We start from the raw sequence: 21,965 nt of genomic DNA on the forward strand, positions 1-21,965 counted from the left end.
TGTTTAATACTTTTTTGGATTCTTAAGATGGAATTTTGTAGTATTTCGTTTTTCGGTGTTTTTTCCTTTTTATATCTTTTTAAATAGCTCTGTCGAGGCGAAGCACGCGATCTCGCGTGGATTCGCGTCTGCGTCACTGCTGCAACCATTCGAACACAGGCGCGCGCCAGATAGAGAAATCGATCCAGTCACCTGCCTTCGCACCCCTCGCGATTACGTCCCCTTTATCGCGAAGTTGCAGTCCTACACTGGTCCCTTCTTCTCCTCCAAACATACCAGAAACATTTATCAGGTAAAATACGTTTCTACTATCGTTTTATCGACCTCCACGCGCGTTTGTTTAATTTCAATCACACCGCTACCCTAAAGCAATTTTGTAATTTAATTGGGTACACGGCTTTTTTTCATATCGATTCGATCGTTTCGTCTTTCGTCCCTGCGAATATTCGAAAATTACCGATCGAGATATCGTTTCCTCTATAATTCGCCTCCCTTTCAACAGTTACTTTCTTCAATCTCGCAACAATTCTTTTGGCTATCAAGATATTAAATTTTTATTTCCATTCTTCTACATTATCAGAAAATAAAAATTCTCGAAAGAATACGTGTTAGCCACGTTTCCACGTAAACGACGTGGCGACGTCACAATGTACAGATTGCTTTGATTCGATTGTTATGACACGTTGACGGGTCGAAGGCAGGTGTCGACGAGATCGATCGGCCTAGCGCGTATTACAGGACACGGAAGGTATATTTAAAGGTGGGTTCCGGTGTCGTCGTAGATATATTTCGATTAACAAGCGGCGCGGCGTAGCGATCGAACATCAGCGCGCAAAGTGCACGTATTCCGGAGAATGACTTCACCGCTCGCAAGTGTGCATCGTATTTAGATGATATCGATTGCGAGTCGTACGTCATAGGTCGGCCTAGAATCGACCCCTCGTGACACAGTTACAGCCTGGTTCACGGTGCTTTAGCACGAAAGTCACTACGAAATCCGTGGGATTGTTTAGCTCGACAACTGTTGCGGATGATCAAGGAACGATTTTTTACAGCTACGAATCCAACAGAGTAATTTCCTTCTTCCCTCCCTCTCAGATTTCCTTTCCCCTGATCCCATCCTTTCTATCTTCCCTCCCTCAGTTCCGGAAAAATGGGTTCCATTAACCTGGCTCTTTAAATAGATACAGTGACGTAACACACAAAGATCATACGAGAAAAATAGGGCAGGTACACTTCTCTTTGTTTCCTGACTTTGCTTTATTCACTCGGTTTTATTATTCAATCGCTTTATGATCAGAGAATCTTAATATGGCATAATCGTAGAATAAAAATAACCGGTTAGGTTGAAGGATGTAAAGTAAGGAAATTATAGAATCTCGAATCACCGATTCAGGGTCGCATATCTAAAATTTAGAGTAGACCACTTAATCACCAGTGTAGACACGTGACTATCTTATCAACGTTTCGAAACGTTTTCCGAAACGAAGTAACGATAACAGGTAACGATCTGGAAGGCTCGTTTACTAATGCAGCTCTGTCGTAAATTCCACGGTACCTGGTAATCTCTTAAAGACCGTAATTGCAGCTCATTGGATCAAGGATAATGATATTACGGAATAATTGTCAAACCTCATGCGATCGAAGTTACGTGATCGCACGGAAGCTTCTTACATAACGCGTCTTCAGACGGCTTTCCGTCATTAGACGACGATAAATATCTCGTTTAACGAGCATCGGTCGACGGATTCTATTTCTTGTTGGTCGGAATGAATTCCCAAACGCGCCAACATCGCTCGATCGAAACGATGATATCAGCGATTTAAAAAATGATAAAGAATAAAATGATTATATAATTTTCATCGTGAAAAGATTACTCAACGAACATTGGTAGCATCGTGTTCGATTTCATTAAGGTAGATCCGTCGCTACCTCTGATTGATTATTATAAATCGAATCTACGTTACAACATCGATATCAGCTATGAAGATTTTTCAGTAGTTTGCAAATTTGTTCGTGTCTCTTAGATTTTCCCGGGAACTGAGCTCTGCCCCGGAAGGGGATGAAAAGATGAGAGGGCGCCGCTCTCCCAAACAGGTCGATACGACCTGCGCGCTCATTCTCCATCGACGACTGTGCTGGAATGGACCCGTGCTGATTCTGCAGTTGCAAAACATATCACGAACAGAGGTCTCGCGTTTTATGTCGTTCATCCTAGTCGCGGCGATCAAACGAGGAAAAATCCAGAAATAAAACGAGGAAATGCAGGTGGTTGACAGTGGCGTGACGTGAAATTCGTGGTGTTTTGATTATCATCTGTATACAGTGGCCTTGTCATTTTAGCAACTAAAATCGAGTAAAGTACAAAAGGAGTAAAAAATACAGAAAATGGGGACCAGATTCGCAGCATGTGAGTACTAGAAAAATGACGCGATGTTTTATATATTTATTTACGTATAACTGCCCTTTTTCAGATTCATTGAAGTTAACTAATCTCCACGACTACTATCAGAGACTTCTTCACGGTAGTCAACCTGTACCTTCTGGTCTCGACATGGCAAACACAGTCAAATTCTTCTCTCAAATGCTGCTGTGTAATAATCGCAATATCGTTTTGTTCGTGTCTGTTAAAAATCGTTTGATAATTTATGCTTTGTTTCACAGCTCTGTTAAAAGAAGTTCGCGAAGCACCTTTTGAAATGATCAAGTCTCAGAAGTACGACGCAGAACGTATGGCTCTTTACCCGAATTTGGATTACAAGCAGCTGTACAACGCGCTCACTCAGCTGATCGATGTTGTTTCCTCCATTCACACCGGTTTGCAAGGTCTGTCCTATATTTTGTTTTTATTCGATCGTTTGCAATTCAAAATCCACGTTTCAGTGTTTGGACAGGCATTGCTTCAGTGTCTCGCGTGTCTCTTGCCATTTTTGGACCACGATATGATCGACAATGTACCTTATCTCACGGCCAGCTCGATCTCGGTACTTCCAGTGGAACTTCATCAAGATATCGTCAACTATCTCTGTTTCTACATTCTACCATTCACCATCAGTAGGTGTCTTCGTTTCGTGCAATAGATGCAGAGACTAAAACATGTTTGATTATTTCAAATATGTTCCTTCAATTATAGCAAGGAAAACCGAGGATGGGACGGAGAACGCAGCTAGCCAGTCGATAGCAGCCGTTATCATGATGATCTTTCAATACTCCACTAACCCAGGTTCTAATTTTCATCGTTACATTTTTATAAGATGCAGAGATGTATTTGTAATTAAAGATTACAAAAAAAATTGTCTGAACGTCTATGATTGTTTAGCTCACCATTGTCAACTTTTGGAATGTCTAATGGCACTGAAACCAGGCGTGGTAAAAGACATTCTTTGCGTGGTTGCTTACGGCACGGCACCGGCAAGAGCTTCAGCAGCTAAATTACTGTTCTACTACTGGCCATCGTTCAATCCGAATCTCTTCGATCGCAGGGCGGTTCTAATGAAATTCGCAAGTGCGTTTCCCCACGGGGTTTTGATAATATCGCTGAAACCTTCGTTCGGTAAAATACAAAATATGAATTTAACATATGCAGATGATTTGGCACCATTCGTCTGTCAAAGAGATTCTTGTCCAAACGCGGGCAACGCCGAAGCTGGCAAAGTTTGTTACGATCATCGAATATCTATCACATTCGCTACAGAAACACCACCACCTATGTATCTGTGTATCGAATGCGCGAATGAAATACACAGGGCGCATCCTAATCAAATGTTCTACGACATTTTGCATCCCATGCAACAGGTGTCGATGATATGCGAAAATAAGGTGAGTCGAATGGTTTTTAGTTGAAAATTAATTTAATATAAATTCAGACACGATAACAGGTCTTTCTATCGAGAATTTAATCCCTTTCACACGTTTCAATATTTCTAAATTACGTCAGAACTGTAAAGCCACAGACAAGTCGGCGATCAGCGTCTGCTTCTCCACCGAATGCGCCAGCTACAACGGAAACCATCCGATTCGCTATTGTCAGAAATGTCACACTAATCGACACGATAAAGGCCGAGGTGAGGACCACGTGTATCATACGGCGTTGCCTCACATATCGAAATTGGATCCTCAGACCCAGACCTATATGGTACAAGCGATCGTCAGGTGAGACACCTAACTTCCAACCCATTTTCTATTTGCTAAAAGATCCTGTATCGCTTAACGTTCGAAAGATATCGGAACAAGGATGGGGACTATGGTTGGGACAAGGGACACTAACAGTCGTTGTAATTTGCACGAGTTTAATGAGACGTTGTCGCAACTAGAGACGAGAGATTCGCTCACACGGATCTCTGATACGTTTAAACACTGAGAATTTCAATCGATTAAATATCCTAAATTTTGAGCGTATGCTTATCTAAATATAGTAAGAAAGATACAGAGTCTCTTGTCTCTAGCGTATCGTCGATGTCAAAGTCCTTTCTGCGACAGAAGCGTTTTTTGATGACGTGAACGTATGCGACGCACGTTGATGCAATTCGATTGGTTTCATTCGTGTTTACCAACCCACAGATCGCGACCATGATCGTACGTTATGTATTAACTATGTGTTAATTTCTGATATACACGGTAACTCTAAAAAATTTAACGGTAAAAAATTTCCATTGAAAAGAAGAAAAATTTATCGTTAAAAATTGTAGTTAACGGGACAGTTAATTATTTATTTAGCGGTAACAGGTCGCATCCAAACGATGGTTGTTAATCACTATCCACGATGTCCAATCTTCGATGTGTTCGAAAGTAACACGATGACGCGTACTAACGAATGATCGCAGGATCATTGTTGCTTTGCGTGTTTGTTCGTGCTGGTCCATCCTGCTTGGTAAGACATTATGCTGTAACTACGTTCAATGGAAACTTAGGATACATCGAAGCAACTCTTCTGATATATTTTCGTGTAGCATAAATTGTCGATATTCGATTACTGTAATTTCCATTAAACGTGGTTAATCGATGCTCCATATTATTGTGTTTGAATATTCACAGAAACGGTCGAGATGTCGCATGTCACCCTATTCCGATCAAGAATGTATCTTCCACGTTCCTTTTTATCGTATAAATAAATTGTTTCGCGCACATCTCGATCCGTCATAGACGCTAAAGCCTCCAGACTTCGAAAATCTCTATAGATTCATCGGGGATATAATCTCAGAATAAGAAATTTGCCTTTGCAAAAATTTCAAAATTCTAGAGATTTTAGAGCCAGCGTTAACGTGATTCGCCGACTCGCGAATTAAAGGAGTCGAGATGCGATAACCAACGTGAACAAACTTTCACTAAATCGCTTCTATCGACTATTGAAAACGTTGAATGAAAAGTGCAGCACCGAAGTCGCCTCGAAAATCGTGGAGAGCGTTCGAAACCGGATGGCGGCTAGCGTGGACAAGTTTTTCTTCGAGTTATCCACAAGCGAAAGACACGTGACTCCGAAGCATTCAGCCTCACAGTAGAGAGCATAGGAAAAGTGCACCTTAAAGTTGCAATGCGAGGACACCACGCCGTATCACGTCCTGGATACGACGCACCAGCAGCTTGGTACCGTTTCTACAAATAAAAACGGACCCACTGGTGCAGGCTTGAATAGATACCCATTACCCGAGACACACTGGTATGCTGCACGAACAGAGACACTCTCTTAACGGGATATCCGGGGATCTGTTCTTTCTCTGTTTTTTTTTTTTTTTTCTTCAATTGTTATTTTCATAATAGAATCGCGGACTCTATGAAACACTGAAATCTTTTTTTTCTGATATTCTTGATATCTTCTATTCACTGATATTTCTTTCTTTTTCCTTTTCTTTCTTTTTTTTTTTTATATAGTTTAGAATGTTACTTCTCGAATGTCGACACATCAATACTGCATGTAGTTTTGATATCTTGAAAGTAGCATGAGTCCCCGTAGTTAGAATTATAGAACACGGAACAGTGAATTACATTTGCTGTCATTTGAGATAGGAATTCTTTCAAGATTTCTCTCGACGATCTAATTGTCTATATACTATTATAAATGGATATAATTTGTTATGGTGAGCACGATCTAAAGTCGCGTCTGATCGAACAGACGTTGTGGTCGACGTAGATTAATCGGATTTCTATTTTGGAACATTTGTAACACAGAATGTCCGAATAGTAGATCGACATTGTCGTTGTTTAATATAGAATTTTATGAACTGTTTCACGATCGATACCGTCACACGATTCTTTATTATCTTTTGTGATACAAAAGGGTGTGACATTTTGCCAAGTATAAGTAAGAAAAGGATCGTGAAGGAATTCAAATCATCATTGAACGTGGAAGCTTCGATTCTTCGACGTTCGGTGCTCTTTCATTTTCTGGCTCGCCTGAAATCGTTAGTGGAAGCTTCGAATCGCAGCACAATCAAGATTAGAAACAACGTCGAAAGTAATAGTTGCACCGAAATTTGTTCCTTTATTTGCGTTTTCGTAAATCTCACTTCCGATCAAATTCGCTCTTTCTCTTATTATTGCCATAACTCGAGATACGAACGAAACTATTTATCGGGTAATATTTCAATATAAAACAACGAGAACCTTCGTCTATCGATTCCAAGTGATAGATTTAACCGAGAGAGTGTCGATCTCAGTTAAAAATCATATTTAACGATCTGTTGAAAAAATTATCGTGTGAAAAATTGCCGGTGTTTAGCCGACCACAACCAGACGTGGCCGTAGATCGCGTTTGACATCCCACTGACCAGGTTTCCTCTCTACTTGCAGCCTGCTTAAGGAAGCTGAACCGCTAAGTATGGATAGTAACCGAGACATCTTGGAAATAAATACTAATAAGGGAAGCGCAGGATTCCCAGGGAGCGGCGGTGGGAGCAGCGGGGGTGGTTCTGGTAGCGGGAGCGGTGGGCAATTCGATTCGGCTACCTTGGAGGAGAGACAGCTACTTGGAAGATACGGTGTCTGGCTGCTGGTCGGACTTTGCACGCCGAATCAAGAAACCTCGATCGAAATACTCGGCCGTTTATTGTCAATGCTATTTCATTGGTTTCATGTTACTGCCTACTCTTTCGATGGTACTAAAAAAAGCCTTATGCACCTTATCTTTTCTGTTGGTAATTTAACACTTCGCATATTTATACACTTAATGAACGTAGAACGTAGATGAGCGGTGAATGGGCGGCGGAAGGTCTTGGATAATGTCGAGTAACGACGGTGATGTCACGATGTTGCTTCGAATCTTTTAAAGGGATTGCTAAATTTCAAATAATTGCGAAACGATATGAATTCCTTTCTTTGACATTTTGAAGGATTTTTAGTTTCTTTAAAACTTTTCTTTCTTTTTTATTAGAACGTGGTTACGGTAAATACATGTTGCGACGAATTGTCCTTCTGACAAATACGTCCAATATAGATTCTTACGAGTGTACGCATTTCGGCGTTCAGATGTTGTTCATCGGTGAGAACAACAGCTCGTCCACTGTAACTGTAGCTTGAGTCGAAGCAACACGAGACACGAGCGTCGCACTCGACGAGATTCGAAGCATCTCGAGCCCATCACTAGACCGTAGGTAGTGTTTGGCCGCGATCGTAGGCACATTCGAGCGGATCGCCGATTTTTCCATTGGTTTTCGTTCTTTTTCTTTCGCTTTGTCTTCAGATGCTTTCGACACAATTACTACTCCATGTTTTACACTCGATACGATGTTTAACGTTAGACAAAGTGGTGACTAGAAAAGAACGAAACAGAGAAAATGAATAATCCTCATGGTTAGGTAGAAAGACAATTCACATGTTACACATTTGTTAGTGTTTGTTTTGACAAGAGCTTAATCGTGAACACTATCGCCGTTCTTCATGTTCCAATTGAATAGCTTTCAATGTTGCCTTCCTGTTTCTCTTTCTAAATTCTCCCTATTTTTTTTTTTTGTGTGTGTGTCTATAAATTGTATCAGTAAATCAATGTATTCGATGTCTCCTGCGTTGAACTCGTTGTCGTAGAGGCGTCAGCTTTGCAGCTGTTCCAGCTTGTTTCTCCAATCTTTCTATATTTCATTTCTTATCGTTTCAGAGTTTATTCCCTTACTGTATAGTTTGAAATACACCTATAGAATTTTCTTCTCTCATAGATAGAATTGATATTTGATGTTACGCGAATAGACAGCCCTCGGCCATCGAGTTTGGACGATTCAAATCTTGTAATAGCAAGTTGAACAGCATGAAGAAAAGAGTATAATTTGCTGTTTGTAACATAGTACTGTTGCTTGGAAAAATGACATTTTTTACATTCGATGGTCAGGGACTGTAGAAAATTCTTGATATTCGACGACGATCTGCTAGGTTGACGCCTATGCGTTAAGTTGTCTTTACGTGTGCATGTCACACACACACACACACACATACACACGAAGAGCTTCCACTGAAATCTCAGAAATAAGGAACAAGAGTGCGTCTGCGTCGCGGCTGATCGAGTCTCTCAAAGATCGATGCATAGAATGACGACGCTGAAAGAATATCGTGCGAAGTTTCTATGCATCGAAGTAGTGATTCTTTCTCGAGAATAGCCATGTTAAAACTCGCGAAGAATTTTCCAAATAAGAATACAATTCGCCCGATCGGTTTCTCAAAATTCCTTCGAGTCGGTGATCGATTCAGAGATTCAACGATACTTTCTGCATGCTGTCGAAGTAACACTGCTAATACAGATTCAATAGCTTTGTACCTTCCACGTGTTTGCTGTGTGATCCAAAATTCCGCTTTTGTATCGTTTCCATTCGAAAACACACGAACTGATAAAGTACCGGGTTTCTACGGTAAATTCGACCAGTGATATTCTCAAACGTACTTTAAGAGGTGTTTTCTTAGGAACAACGTCTGATCTATCGTGATGTTTTACTATAGGGCAAGCAGAGAGTGCATTGGAGAAATTGAAAACCGAATACGTCTGTGGATGGCTGTCGGAAGTGATGAAAACTCATTACGAAGTTTTCATTTCCTGTCTTCTTCCACATCCGGCGGACTACGTTCGAGTTGGAGGACACTGGTGCGAATGTTGAAAATTCTTGTTAGGAATTCGAGGAATAATAAAATTAATTTAGCCATAGAAATTAATTAAAAAAAAAAAAAGATATCTAGATAAAGCTGATTTTGACAAACGAATGATTGCAATTAAGGGAAACATTGGCCTCGAGGACGTCGCACTTGAAAGATGGCCTAAATCGCTTGTTCTGCTTAGTCCCCTACGAAGTAATTACCCCAGACGTTTGGGACTACGTGATGCCACACTGGATGGAGGCCATGGTGAACGACGTACCGGAGTACGAGCTGCACGAATTAAAGATGATTTTATGGTACGAAATACTTCGCTCAAGAACGATTCTTGCCTGGAAAATTCTTGGTGAAAATTTTGAAAACTATTCGATTATCATCTCCAGTAAAATTTTGGATCGGGACATGAGTCCTCTAGGCTTCGACGCTAAGAAGATGTACAATTTCGTGGCGAAACGATTTGTCAACACTTGCGCAAAGGTTCAAGAACAAGCTCTGAATTGGCTGCAAACGCTAACTATGTTGGAGATCAGCATTCCTCTGTGCCAACTGTTTTCCATGTTCAGCGATGGCGTGGCTGTTATGGGTACCATGAACATTGCCGAGTCTGAGCAGAAGCCTAGTAAAGGAAAGAAGAAGAAGGACGAGGAAGGAAATACTATTTGTACGTCGAAATGACAATTACCGATTCGTAAAGGAAGTGAATTTTTCACGTTTTCATGATAGTGAAGGTTTTACTAATGTGTAATATGTACAGGTTCTGTGGTCGAAAACGAATCAGGAAAATCGACGCCATTGTCCGACGATGTTGTCCCAACACCGAGACACATGGAATTCACTACCAATTCGGAGTTGAATTTATCCTGTTGCATTCTTATGCTCGATATATTATTAAAACAGGTGCATCCATTTTTGCGGATACAAATCTAAGAGTAGGATATGATTACGAAGGAATGAACGAGGAATCTAATGAAATGTATCGAATATTACAGATGGAATTGCAGAACATAGATAAGCACACAGGGATTAACACGTGGGTTTGCAGGGACGCGTGTCGATTGATGAAATCGATCGTTGCCTCGAATTGGAACAACTGCCACGTGTGCAACGCGGTCGCCGAGTGTACTTACTGTGAATCTAGCGTGATCTGGCATCAATTATGCCTGCAATTGGTCACTTACATGGCACCGGAAAATCCAGCTTATCCGCCTGACGTGAGTCCCTTACGCTAACATTCGGTGATGATCAGATAACTAGATCGCTTAAAGTCTTTTTGTAATTTTCTGTTTAAATTCAACTGTCTTCTAACGTTCAGAAAATCGTCGACGAAAGTGCGGAGGATCATGGACGTAAAAGTCCAGAGACAGCGCGAAAAGGAGACTCAAAATCCGACGTGGTAATTAGTATGCCAGTGCCGGAAATGCACTCGGTCGGTGGCGTTCTTGCACACATGCCTCAGGTATACTGCCATAATAAACTTCACTCGTTGACAAAATTGAGATGTTCTATTATCTTGTTACACGATCTTGTTACACTGCCTAAGAGACACAGCGTCTTTCTTTCTATCTCTCTGTGCGAAACACTTTCTGCAACAACAAAATACGCAGCATGCTGTTCGTCTAACAAAAACAAAAACAAAAAAAAATACAAACTGTGTGTGCCTCTCTCTGTCTCTCTTCTTCTACTGCAAAATGGCGTTGTGTGAACCATTAACACGGTAGGCTAATCTATGTGACCTGAGGTAGCTACTTTGATCGTTTATATCAGTTCTTCGAACAGATCATGACAGCCACTGTAGAGACAGTTTCGGAGCAGCTGGATCTCGCAGCTATCATGCCAACGGAAAAGGTTATGTCAGCTGTTGCTCGTGCAGTTACCCTTTCTGAGACTGACGTAGGTAAGAAAACAATTCGCCTGGTTCTATCTTTCGTATTTTTGAAATCGATCGAACGTGGTTAATCGAAAAATAATTATCAAATTTCGAATATCGAGTTCGATGTCGAATTTTAAAATTACTAAAAATCATGTAAAATTGCAGTGAACGTAGAATTAACTTAAATTATTTGAAGGCGAATTTTCTGAATTACGTCGATACCTTCGATCAACGCAACTTTGAATTTATTGACCAAGGGAAATCGTGCGTTTGATGCCTGACCAAGCACGGGTTTATTCCACTTCGGTTCGCGAAATATTCGAATCCCATAAATCCACAGATTTAATATTTGCCTATCGTACCAATCTCTCCATAGACATCAAGGACCTTTCGTAAGGATCAGGAATCTCTGTTGTAGCCACAGCCACCGTGAGCGTAGCCAAACCTCGATTGATAGGAGAAAATGATCAACCATTGAACCTAAGTCCAGAAAATGAGGCGGACGACTTCTGGCACACCTCCGTTGGAAAGTTTCGATTTAATATCGAAGATCTTCCTGAACAGCTACAGTATATACACAAACTTTTGAAGGTACAGTACTTGTAAAAACTGATAATATTTTAGCAGATGAAACGGTTTTCTATTTCTCCGATTCATAGGAGATAATGACGATTGACAAGCCTGACATACTCTACTATATGCTTCAATGTCTAAACGTGATGTGCCTTTACGGAGATGCTTTCAACATGGCGGTGAAGGATCATCAAGGATTCTTCATATGGTGCCAAGAAAATTTATTGATAAAAAAGTAAGTAAGATTATTCCTTACGAATCTTAATATGTGAATATAACATCTTCCATGAAAGATGACATTTATCTATTCCTTATCAACAACATCTTTATACTTCCAGATGAATAGAAACATCAGGTATTCGTTGCATCTCAGCAACAATATTTCTCCGTTTTAGTGATTTTAAATGATTTTCTTGAACTAAATTGTGCTTCTTTCCTTCTACAGTCTATGGGAACTCCTAAACGCCGAACACTCTCACATAGCCCAGGTCACCGTGCCGTTGTTACTCCACTGCGTGACTTTACCGTGTGGAACGGACACTTTCTGGCGTCTGATTCAGGAAGAATTCCATAATTCGGATTGGCGCGTCCGATTCGTGGCAGGTATAACGATTAAACACTGTAGGACGAAGGAGGTCGGCTAACTGAAAGAAATCAATTCCTCAATTTATTAACGCTCAACAGTCGAAAGAGTCACACTAATAGCTAGATTCATGGACTCCACTCCTCTAAGAAATGTTATGAGTCTGCAAGCTGCTCTAGCAAACGCGTTCTGTTATCTGGTCGCGAGTATGGACGACAGCAACGTTTATGTTGCTCAGAGAGCCACCTTGTACCTTGGTACCATCCATGATACAGCTATGAGAGTAAGATTTACATACGTAACTAGTCGTATCTATTAATTTATTCTGACACAATATTTATTCCTTTAATTTAAATATCTCTAGTCTCTGATTCTCTGCTTGGAAACTCAGTTCGATACAGTGATAGTCGATCGTCCAATGGTACTCCAATCACTGTATCAGTTACATAATAGCCTCAGCGACAGACATGTTTTAACTTGGGAGTTTTTCTTGAATCGTTTCGATGCTTTGTTTCTCGAGGCTCAAATTAATTTGGAACGATCCGGAGATGTACCCTATCTACGCGGTCAGTTTGTAAACTCAGCTGTAAAATCGAATTTGCCGAAGTGGTCTTAGTACACTATGTATATTAATCGATGAATCGATTCGCAGATCTCAGAAACACGGACCTGAACAGCGAAATCTTCATGAAGAAGGTGCACAGAGCGCAGGAAGCTCTGTCCCAGTCGGATGGAAGCGGGACAAACTCTATAAAGACGCTGAGCGCGAGTTTTGGCACGAAATGGCCCTACAAACGCACTATGTCAGCGCCGGCGTCGATGATTCCGCGACAGGACACTAAACAAGGTACACGAATCTCACGGTTCATGAACGACATATCGTGATTGACTTCAAATTGATTATTATCGACGATGAATCATGAAAGTCTAAAGGATAAAGTAAAGAGTCGGACTCGAAGACATAGGAGTCCGAGTCAGAGAATGTCCCTCTGATCTTGACTTGCGAAGTTGACAATCACGTCAGATTACAGAGTTATCAGGTTCTTTCAGAATACCGTTAAAGTCGAATGAATCCTTAAAGAGAGCTGGGGATTCCGATATTTGTAGAATTATAGTCCTTACACAGAGTATGATCCATGTGATCGATCTGTCGAGATCTTTCGAGACATCCTGTACATTCCAACATTCTATTACCAAAGGAGAATCCCTAACTCTCGAAGGACTTTACAATCGACAATTCGCGATCTTTATCGACTCTCTTGCTGGCTACTTAGCTTTAGAGTCACAGAAAGCTAGTCGATCGTCCATGTAAAAACCACGTCTAAAACCACTTCACGTCCTGACCTGTCACACGCGTTTTTCAATTGTGTTGCACTGTGTCGAACCGCGCAGAAAAGGAGAAGGTGTACAGCCGGCAATACTCGGCGCCTATCCTGAAGCGCAAGAGCTCCAGATTCGGACTGGGTCAGTTGCTGGGGTCCACCCCACCTAATAACAGTATACCAGGTAGAGTAGCGTTGCTGATGTTAGCCTTAGACGTGGCCGTTCTCCTCTGTGTTATCTATGTTCTCACGTATACACGTACACATATACACTCCCTTTGCCCCCTCTGTGTACGCGAAACGCGATAATGTTTGGGGATGTTCGATGTGGAACCTTTGTGGTAAGTTTGATGGTTCGTCAGCCTCCTTTTAAGGAGCTCGCTTTAGACATTTTCTTTTTATATATGAACTAACTAAACTAAAAGGGTTAAAGGTGTTTCCTTTGTCGTGATGATCGATTTGATTATACGGGAATTTGGTTCTTGTATTGCGTAGGTTTTGTGCTATGAAGCTAACTGTAAGCGATGAGTTTCGTTCGAGGGAAATGACAATTTCAGAATTGAGAGTATTCTTTTGTTCCCCCGTTGTTTTGAGCATAGTTTGTCCGTAAGACCGATGATTTTGATTGAGATTTTTAGAAGTTGAAAGAGAATGTTTTCTGTGTAGTTGTAGCGAGTAGAAATTAGCGTGTAGTTTCTTTGGACAATTTATCTGTTGATCGATGGATTTCTTCTTCTTGGTAGTGGGTAGATCGCTTACCCTAATAACTGTGAATGTTCGTAGATAGTTTCCCGGTGTTGACCAACGTAAGGTAGATTTGTAACCTTAGAAATTCGATGATGACATCGAGAGAGGCTTTGCTTGTGCATGATCGCAGATAACGAAAGTCTTAGAAAATTTTAAAATGCAAGCGATGGTGGTAAGATTTCTATGAACTTCGATCGTTTTATTTCACTCGATTAGCTTTGATTAAGGACCATATTTACTAGATTTCGATATTACAGATGGTCATGTTCATTCTTTAAATATGGTGGACGAGGCTAGCGCGTTACCAGGATACACCCACAGAATTGTGGATTTGGAAGAAGCTGACAAAGAAACCATGCATTTGCTGGTCTTCTTGTTGATGCAATTCCTTTCTAGACAGGACCAGGTAAATGAACAATTGTTTTTTTTTTTTTCTTTCACTGATTCATCCAAAATCCTTCGTTATTAATGAAAAATATTGATAAACACAGGCTTATCCAACGGATGAGAAACCCCTGTCAAAAACGCAAGGGATCGTACTACGCCATTTGTATCTTCTACTAGGTTACAACCAAACTGAACGCACTTTTCATACTTCTCCACAACGATTAAGGTATTCAATAATAATAATAATAAGAAGAAGAAGAAGGAAAATAGAAAGAAGAAGCAAGATCAATTACCAAAGTAACAATTCCGTGGTTCTCTTCAGAGTTTCCCCTGTATTCAACGTTTTCATCGCGAATCTTCCTCAACTACTAGACCAGAATCACGTGATGGGATGGGTGATGACACCTCCGGTTCTAGCTATCCTTCAACATTGTCCTTGTCCACCGCAAGGTGTGCCTCCATCTGATCATCAAACACCAACTTACAGTCTTTGGTACCTCGAACCCCATAACAGACGATCTTGGTTAATGTCTCTTCTCGTCATACTGTACAAGGTGAGATGGACAACCTTTTAAACATCTTTCTATCCTTTTCATCGAATTCATTGTATTCATTTCGCATTGTGCCTAGTGTCAGTATGGCCAGCAACCGTGGTGTAGCCAGTTGCAAGTGTTGATCAAGATCGTATTAAACACCCTGGACACGCAGCATCATCAATGCAAAAGAATTCCAGCTACCGTAGTGATGGGTGGTCCGCCATCCAGATCACGTGGTATACACAGATAATAGTTCCGAAATAAAAAGTACATTCCTACAAGAAAACTGGACTTCACAAAACATTCTGTTGAATTTCAGATGTGTCACAACCGTCTCTAGGCGTAGACCATGAGTTAATGGGTATGGGGGATATGAACACCGAGAGTCCTCCAATGAGGACACCCATGGTATCCGTTCATCAACGGAGTCCAGGACCGACGCATGGCCAGATGGAGACTCATTGGGAAGAAAGCACAACGACCTGCCGTTACACGAACAAACACTCCAGGTTATTTGATCTACACATTTCCTAGTTCTTAGCAACACTGCATCCTAGTCAATATCATAGATTCCCCATGGAAAGGTAGAGCATTAGGCTACTTCAGCTTGGAATGTTTCACGTTGACGTCTTTGCGAATTCTGCACTTCTTGAATTCTTTTTCAGATTTTTATCATCATCATCTCATTTAGAATGATCATGTTCTTTTAAGAATAGATGAAGCAAGTTATCATAAGATTATTCAAAATTTATTTTTTACTTTATATAGTGATCTTAGAATCATTTTCACGATACGACTCAAGACCAGGGGAACAAAGATATCGATACTTCCACCATTCTCTCGTATTTTACTATAGGCATGAAACGAAGTAGCAATAACAAAAGCTGAGAGATACAACCTGTGAGGTGGCCTTTCTTACATCAAGTAGAATTTCCTTCCCTTCTTTTAATCGAATAGTGAATCTAGCAGATTCTAGGCTCTAGAGTTACCTAGAGTATCTTGAGAATATACAGTCCAGGACCCAGAGAGAATTACATCATGACACATCTGTGCCTGTGCTTACACCAGTAGCTGCTTGTTACAATTTCCGCTATTGTGAATGCTCTGCAAAGCTACTCGATCAATGCGGATGATACGGAGTCCGAGCTGGCTGCAATACCCGAGAGCCCAAAATCTGACAGCACCTTGCATGGCAGCAGTGGTGGATCGCTCGGCGAACTGGAGGAAACCCCGACTGCTGTTACCAGAAGTGTTTCGCTTCATGGATCTAGAACCACCACCGACGTCTTGACGAAAATGGATTGGAACAATCAGAACGTCATCAGGAAATCTGAAGGGATCAGCCGACCCACTTGGTTTCTTGGTAGCGAGGAGGATTCTCATCAGGTATTTAGAAGATTCACCTTAAAATAATTCAGAATGTCATTTCTTTTGCCACCAATAAACGTTCTTTGACGCTAATTAGCTTTCTATTATTTTTCTATAGAGTACAAAAACTGGTCCCCAAAAGAAGTGGAGCGTTCACGAGGGCGTAAAAATGATGGTGACGAGTACTTTGCTAAGTGGTCAACCAGATCTACAAAGGTACTCTCCCGTATCGAGAATCGAGAAAATGCCAGAAAGAGCAGAGAAAGGGATTCTAGAGAAAGCGATTCCAGAGAAGCCAGCGCCAGAGAAAGCAGCCCAAGAAAGAAACATCACTGTACAGATAGCTTTCAACGGAGACACTGCTTCCTCGAAGCCTTTTGAGTTATGCAGCGCTCTCGCAACCACTCTACCAGCTCAAGTTCAAAAGTAAAATTATCCATTTCGTTACTATAACACGTCACTGTATCATTCTCGTACTGACGAAGATGAATGTGATTACGCTACAGATTCGAGCTCCAAAAAGAAAAGACACCCCCAACAGGCTCCGGTAATTCAGATTCGCCAAATACTAAACAACTGGGTCGTCAGAAGCGTATAGAGCAAAGTGTGACCATAGCTTCGCCTGTGTCTCCAAGTCAAGTGGTTACAGTCACGAGCAGTGACCAGTCGAGCTCTCCAGCAGTCAGTTCGATATCTTCGCAAGTCACGAGCACCGACAATGGCCAGCAGCCGAGCTGGCACGGGCCTCCCCATCCCTTAACCACGCCAACGGTTGAAAGACTTCTACCAATTGGAACTACCATTCGTCCAGTCGGTAAGTATCTTTGTTAACAAAAGACAAATGGAATTTTCATCGATTCGATAATTTTATAGTTCCGCGACCAAGCGTAGGTCAACGAATTCTACGTTGCGATGATACTTACGGTTCGCCTGAATCACCTTTGTCCAAGATGGACGTGTTAACAGTTAGTGAGTATTTGTAAATTTTCAAACGCTATACTGCTTCACAATTCTAGCTACTATTTCGAAGATATACAAAAAAAAAAAACACAATGTCGAATAAGAAAAAAATAAAATAACTTTTTCAGGTTCCTCGTTCGATCAGGATAGTGAAACGTGTATGTCCAGCGACATAACGAGTCCTAGAAGCATATCACAGCTGGAATTTCCTATGCCTGAACGATTGTTACCTATCGGGCCTCACAGAGACTTCAGTGGCTTGGTTGAGCACGTTCGTCAGGCGCTCGGTGTCCAAGAAATCGGCGGTAAAATTATATTATTCAATAGAAAAAGTCAGTATAATTTTTATATTGACAATAATACCCTGTCAAATTTGTCAGATTCCAATAGATTTAGCAATAACAATGAAAATGATAAAGGCGAAGGTTCACAGCCACCGGTGAAGCAAGATAGCACAACGTCTGAGAATATGGTAAAAAGTACTTTTCATTAGGCAAGTCCTACTATCTACACAAAAAATAAGAAATGCCAATTTTTCAGTCGGCATCTCTAGTTCCAACGTCGAACGAGATACACTCAAGTAGATCAGCGAGTCCGAGAAGACTGACCAAGCAGGTAGCTCTAGAATCGCCGCCTCCAGCGATGGAATCCTCAGATTACCCTTCTCGAGTGTTCGATCCTGATCGAAGAGGCAGAGTAAAGGATCACGTTCGTATTCAACGAGACAGGCCTCGAAAGGATAGTATCAGTGGACACGATGGCCCATTATCCAGACGTACAGACTCTTGGTAAACTTTAGAAGACACTCCTAACACTTTTATTCGAGATTTAAGATCGTACATTACGATCTTCTTTTATCGTTCATAGGTCTGGTGCTCAACTGCAACCTAACTTCGATGTCGCATCCCAACAAGCCTACCACGCTGATTTTAGCTTGAAGCAAAGTTTATTCCGCATCGGAGACGATTGCATTTACGAGAGGTAGCTTTTAGTTTGGTGTTAATAATAAATGTTTATTTTTGCATGATGCATAATTTGATTTCTACATTTGTCGTAGGTGTTCGGAATGTGGGACGATAAAGGAGGAATATTCCGACGAGGAACTCGGTTTATGCATCATCAACCTAGGCACGTTCATCCATCGTGAACCATCCTTGGCAGCTCCGCTCTTGCCAGAAATCCTACGTGTCGTGACAAAGTCTGACTCGAATTTTATTTTACCGTTCTATTTCCAAATAACATGACACTGCAAAAACGTGTCTCGATGATATATCTTCGTTTGCAGGGTGGCCCTCAATGCGATGTACCCTTGGCAAAGTGAGACCAACATGCATTTGCCCGGTGGCGCAATCAGCGTTGCGCATCAGTTCCTCCGTTGTGTTCTACATCAACTGGCGCCTAATGGAGTTTTCTTGCAGATGTTCCAAACGCATTTAAATGGTGCGAAGATTTTACAACCTCTTCTATGGAACCTATGACAATCCATTTCATTTTCCAGAATCTACAAGAATGCAGTTCTTCAAGAGTGTTACTCAGGCCTTGGTCGATTTCAACGAACTAAACCCGATAGCACCTCTGCAATTATTGCTCGAGGTACTTTTATGCGTAATCCAAGTCTGCAAGTTTGCTATAAACGTCATGACTAACACAATTTATGCGAGAAATCGCACCTTGGTCATAAAATTCACAAAAGGAGATTGAGACTAAAATCGATAAGACAATCTTTTACGAAACATGTATCCAGATATGAGTGCTTGTTACGATCAATAAGAATTGCCACTGATCGCTATCAACCTATAATGATCACGAATGATCGTATCCTCGTATTTCAGGCCCTAAACGCAAAGAAATCTCTGCCAATGGAGCGCCTGCCTATAATACTATACAACATAGCGTGCTACCTGGACTGTCTGCCGCTAGAAGCAGGTCTGGGTCCAGGTGCAGCAACCTGGAGCGGTCTTCTGACGCAGTTCGATGGCCTGTTCCGTAGGCTGGTGCTGATGCTCTCATCCATCGAAGACACCACTTCGTTATTAAGGATCATGATTTCTTTATTGAAGGTCCCGAGCATTCAACAGTCGAAGGTCAGCTGTTCGCCGCTCGTAAATAACCTGTCCGTGGATGTTCGCGATTATTATCGTTGCGGCGCGATCGTCGTCGCTATAGGGAAGACGTAAATGTGCCGGAGGATTTATTCCTTTTGGCTGGCCGATGCAATGATCGGGAATTTTCGATGACTAAGAGATCGTTTGATGCTCGTTCGAGACAGATTTATGATACGGTTTTACAGCGAGTTTCTATTTTATGATCTTGGGTCTGGTTTAGCTAAATTATTTGGAAACTCGAGTTTTCATTCACAAAATATCAATTTTTTCACCTAACAAGGTCAAGGTTAAACAGTGGCCCAGGAAGGAATTTTTTTAAATGCTTTATAGATCTCTGTTGCAAAAATATCTAGTTGGGATACGTTTACAGGGCATGCTGGATCCCTTTGCCAAGGTATTGAGCTACGCCATTCAGAATTCTACTATAAAGTATAGTTACCTGACGGATCTGTGCTACCTCTGTCACAGAGCCTTCACTAGAGACAGAGACAAACACTTCTTTGGGAGAACCATCGTGTTCGAGTTAATTCAAGCCATCAAATTCAAAACCACGATACCAGATTCGAATTTTCTGTTGCTTCTGCACTTTGTGCTTCAGGTAAGGGGAAAGGTTGTTAAAAAATAATGATCGGATAATTTATGGTTCAATATGGTTAGGACATTGGAGGCTCGTTACCTAACACGATCGCTTTGGAGAACGTCCAAACGGACGTATCGCCAATTTACAATACGAACGCCTCCGAGTCACTGAAGAATCAGCTGTCAGATGTGCTCGATTTCTTGGCAGACTTTCACACTTTGAGTAAAGTGAAGGTAGTCGAAATAACATTAAATAATAGTCGTATCCACGACAAATAACGAGACTGATAATTTTTAAATGAATTTTCTGATGGTGTAGAGCTACAGCAAGGGAATGCAGGCTGGATTAAACGAGGATACATTGGGTGGCATATTGAAATGTGGTCTCGCGCAATATGTAGCGATAGAAATTACTAGAGGCAATAATATAGAGAACAGAGCTGTCGCTCGATATCTTCCATGGCTCTATAGCGCACCTTCGATGATACAACAAGGGTAATTAAAGATGAATTACTAAGATGTCTTCAAGAACGCTGAAGTTAATGTCATTTTCAGAGCTCGAGAGTACGTAGACTGTATAGGACACATCAGATTACTATCCTGGCTCTTATTAGGCTCTCTCACGCACACTGCAATGTATGCTGGCAATAATAATACGCACACCCACGGGCCATCGATTCCATCTGCGCAACCGATACCGCAGGAAGTATCTTGCCATGTCGCAGATCACGTGCAAGTCATATTCTCTGGATTCCCAGAACAATCTAAAGCATCGGTCTTACACATGTCTTCGTTGTTTCATGCTTTCATATTGTGTCAAGTACGTATCTGTGTATATTAATTAACATCTATGGATACAATTCGACAGTATCGTTGTTGTTTATATTTAGTTGTGGACAATGTATTTGGAGGAGTTGTCGAAAAACAATCCATCGAATAGCGAGGGCCATAATATTACGATGAATATTTTATTGGAGTTCTGGGGCAAGATAACGCCCTGTATATTGGAATTGATTCAATTCTCAAAAGTAGTAAGTGAACAGTTCATAAAAGTCTTCAGAAATAGGGCTCCTCTTTTATCAAATAAAAAACTGTCTTTGTAGCTGGCTGAGATGGTGAATTTGCATTTCCTGAGTCTACTCGAGGCTCTTCTTGAGTGTGGGTCCATCCTGTTAAGTAAATTGTTACCCCTTTGGAGTCCCATACTACATTCGCATCATGTTCAGGTGAGACGAATTATTAAAACGGCTTGTTTTCAGTTCCAATAATTCCGTTTTTGAAAGATGATCTTTACATGAAAAATTTATATATAATTAGCTACCAGGACATTTACAAGTGCGTTTGCAAAATTGTCGAGACTTTCCACCCAACAAAATGTCCGAACACTTTGCCTCCTCTCGTCGAGAATCAAATGCCACGCTCTTACGATGGCTGCATCGATTACAGTTCAAGATGGGGCAAATAGAAATGCAATCTTCTACGGCCACGCAATTTTATTCCATTTAAAAGAGATAAGTCGAAGAAAATAAACTGTCTAGTTGATCGGAAAGTGTTTTATAAAGTACGTTTTCGAAAACGTTGATTCCTATATTATTTTAGATGAATGTTGCATTCTGTATAACAATAATAATTTGTTAATTGTTACAAAATATATTTATTATATTAAAATTTCGTAGTCATTTGTTTATTCCATATAATGGAAATTTTGATTATTGCAAATAAGACACGTAGGTACGACGCAAAAACTTTACCAAGTGGAATTTTGCACGCGTCACGTTCCCCTTATCACGAGACTCGTAATTTTATTCGATCCAACGCGATAACAGAATTTTCAATAAAAGGCAAGCGATTAATTTTGATAAGACCATT

The 21,965-nt window shown here is 41.0% G+C and overlaps 1 protein-coding gene across 1 annotated transcript; it reads left to right on the plus strand.

Moving 5' to 3' along the window:
• Positions 1-2,027: 2,027 nt before the first annotated feature.
• Positions 2,028-21,746, plus strand: LOC122568007 (protein unc-79 homolog). Its single transcript, XM_043727256.1, is given in 48 exon segments — positions 2,028-2,410; positions 2,475-2,594; positions 2,665-2,826; positions 2,884-3,054; positions 3,134-3,223; positions 3,320-3,505; positions 3,587-3,819; positions 3,938-4,152; positions 6,787-6,812; positions 6,867-7,091; positions 8,917-9,058; positions 9,189-9,365; positions 9,450-9,727; positions 9,821-9,963; positions 10,056-10,277; positions 10,379-10,522; positions 10,831-10,960; positions 11,355-11,527; positions 11,596-11,744; positions 11,955-12,112; positions 12,194-12,375; positions 12,457-12,658; positions 12,745-12,939; positions 13,485-13,598; positions 14,419-14,567; positions 14,653-14,774; positions 14,871-15,102; positions 15,179-15,320; positions 15,404-15,593; positions 16,197-16,470; positions 16,571-16,878; positions 16,959-17,266; positions 17,326-17,421; positions 17,541-17,717; positions 17,793-17,884; positions 17,953-18,200; positions 18,280-18,393; positions 18,470-18,610; positions 18,698-18,853; positions 18,855-19,005; positions 19,245-19,496; positions 19,888-20,115; positions 20,175-20,330; positions 20,416-20,591; positions 20,652-20,916; positions 20,987-21,127; positions 21,200-21,322; positions 21,414-21,746. Coding segments are annotated over 48 exon segments (8,289 nt in total). The 5' UTR covers positions 2,028-2,388; the 3' UTR covers positions 21,603-21,746.
• Positions 21,747-21,965: the final 219 nt, after the last annotated feature.

Source organism: Bombus pyrosoma, linkage group LG5 (genome assembly GCF_014825855.1).
Source record: "Bombus pyrosoma isolate SC7728 linkage group LG5, ASM1482585v1, whole genome shotgun sequence".
Classification (NCBI taxonomy): domain Eukaryota; kingdom Metazoa; phylum Arthropoda; class Insecta; order Hymenoptera; family Apidae; genus Bombus; species Bombus pyrosoma.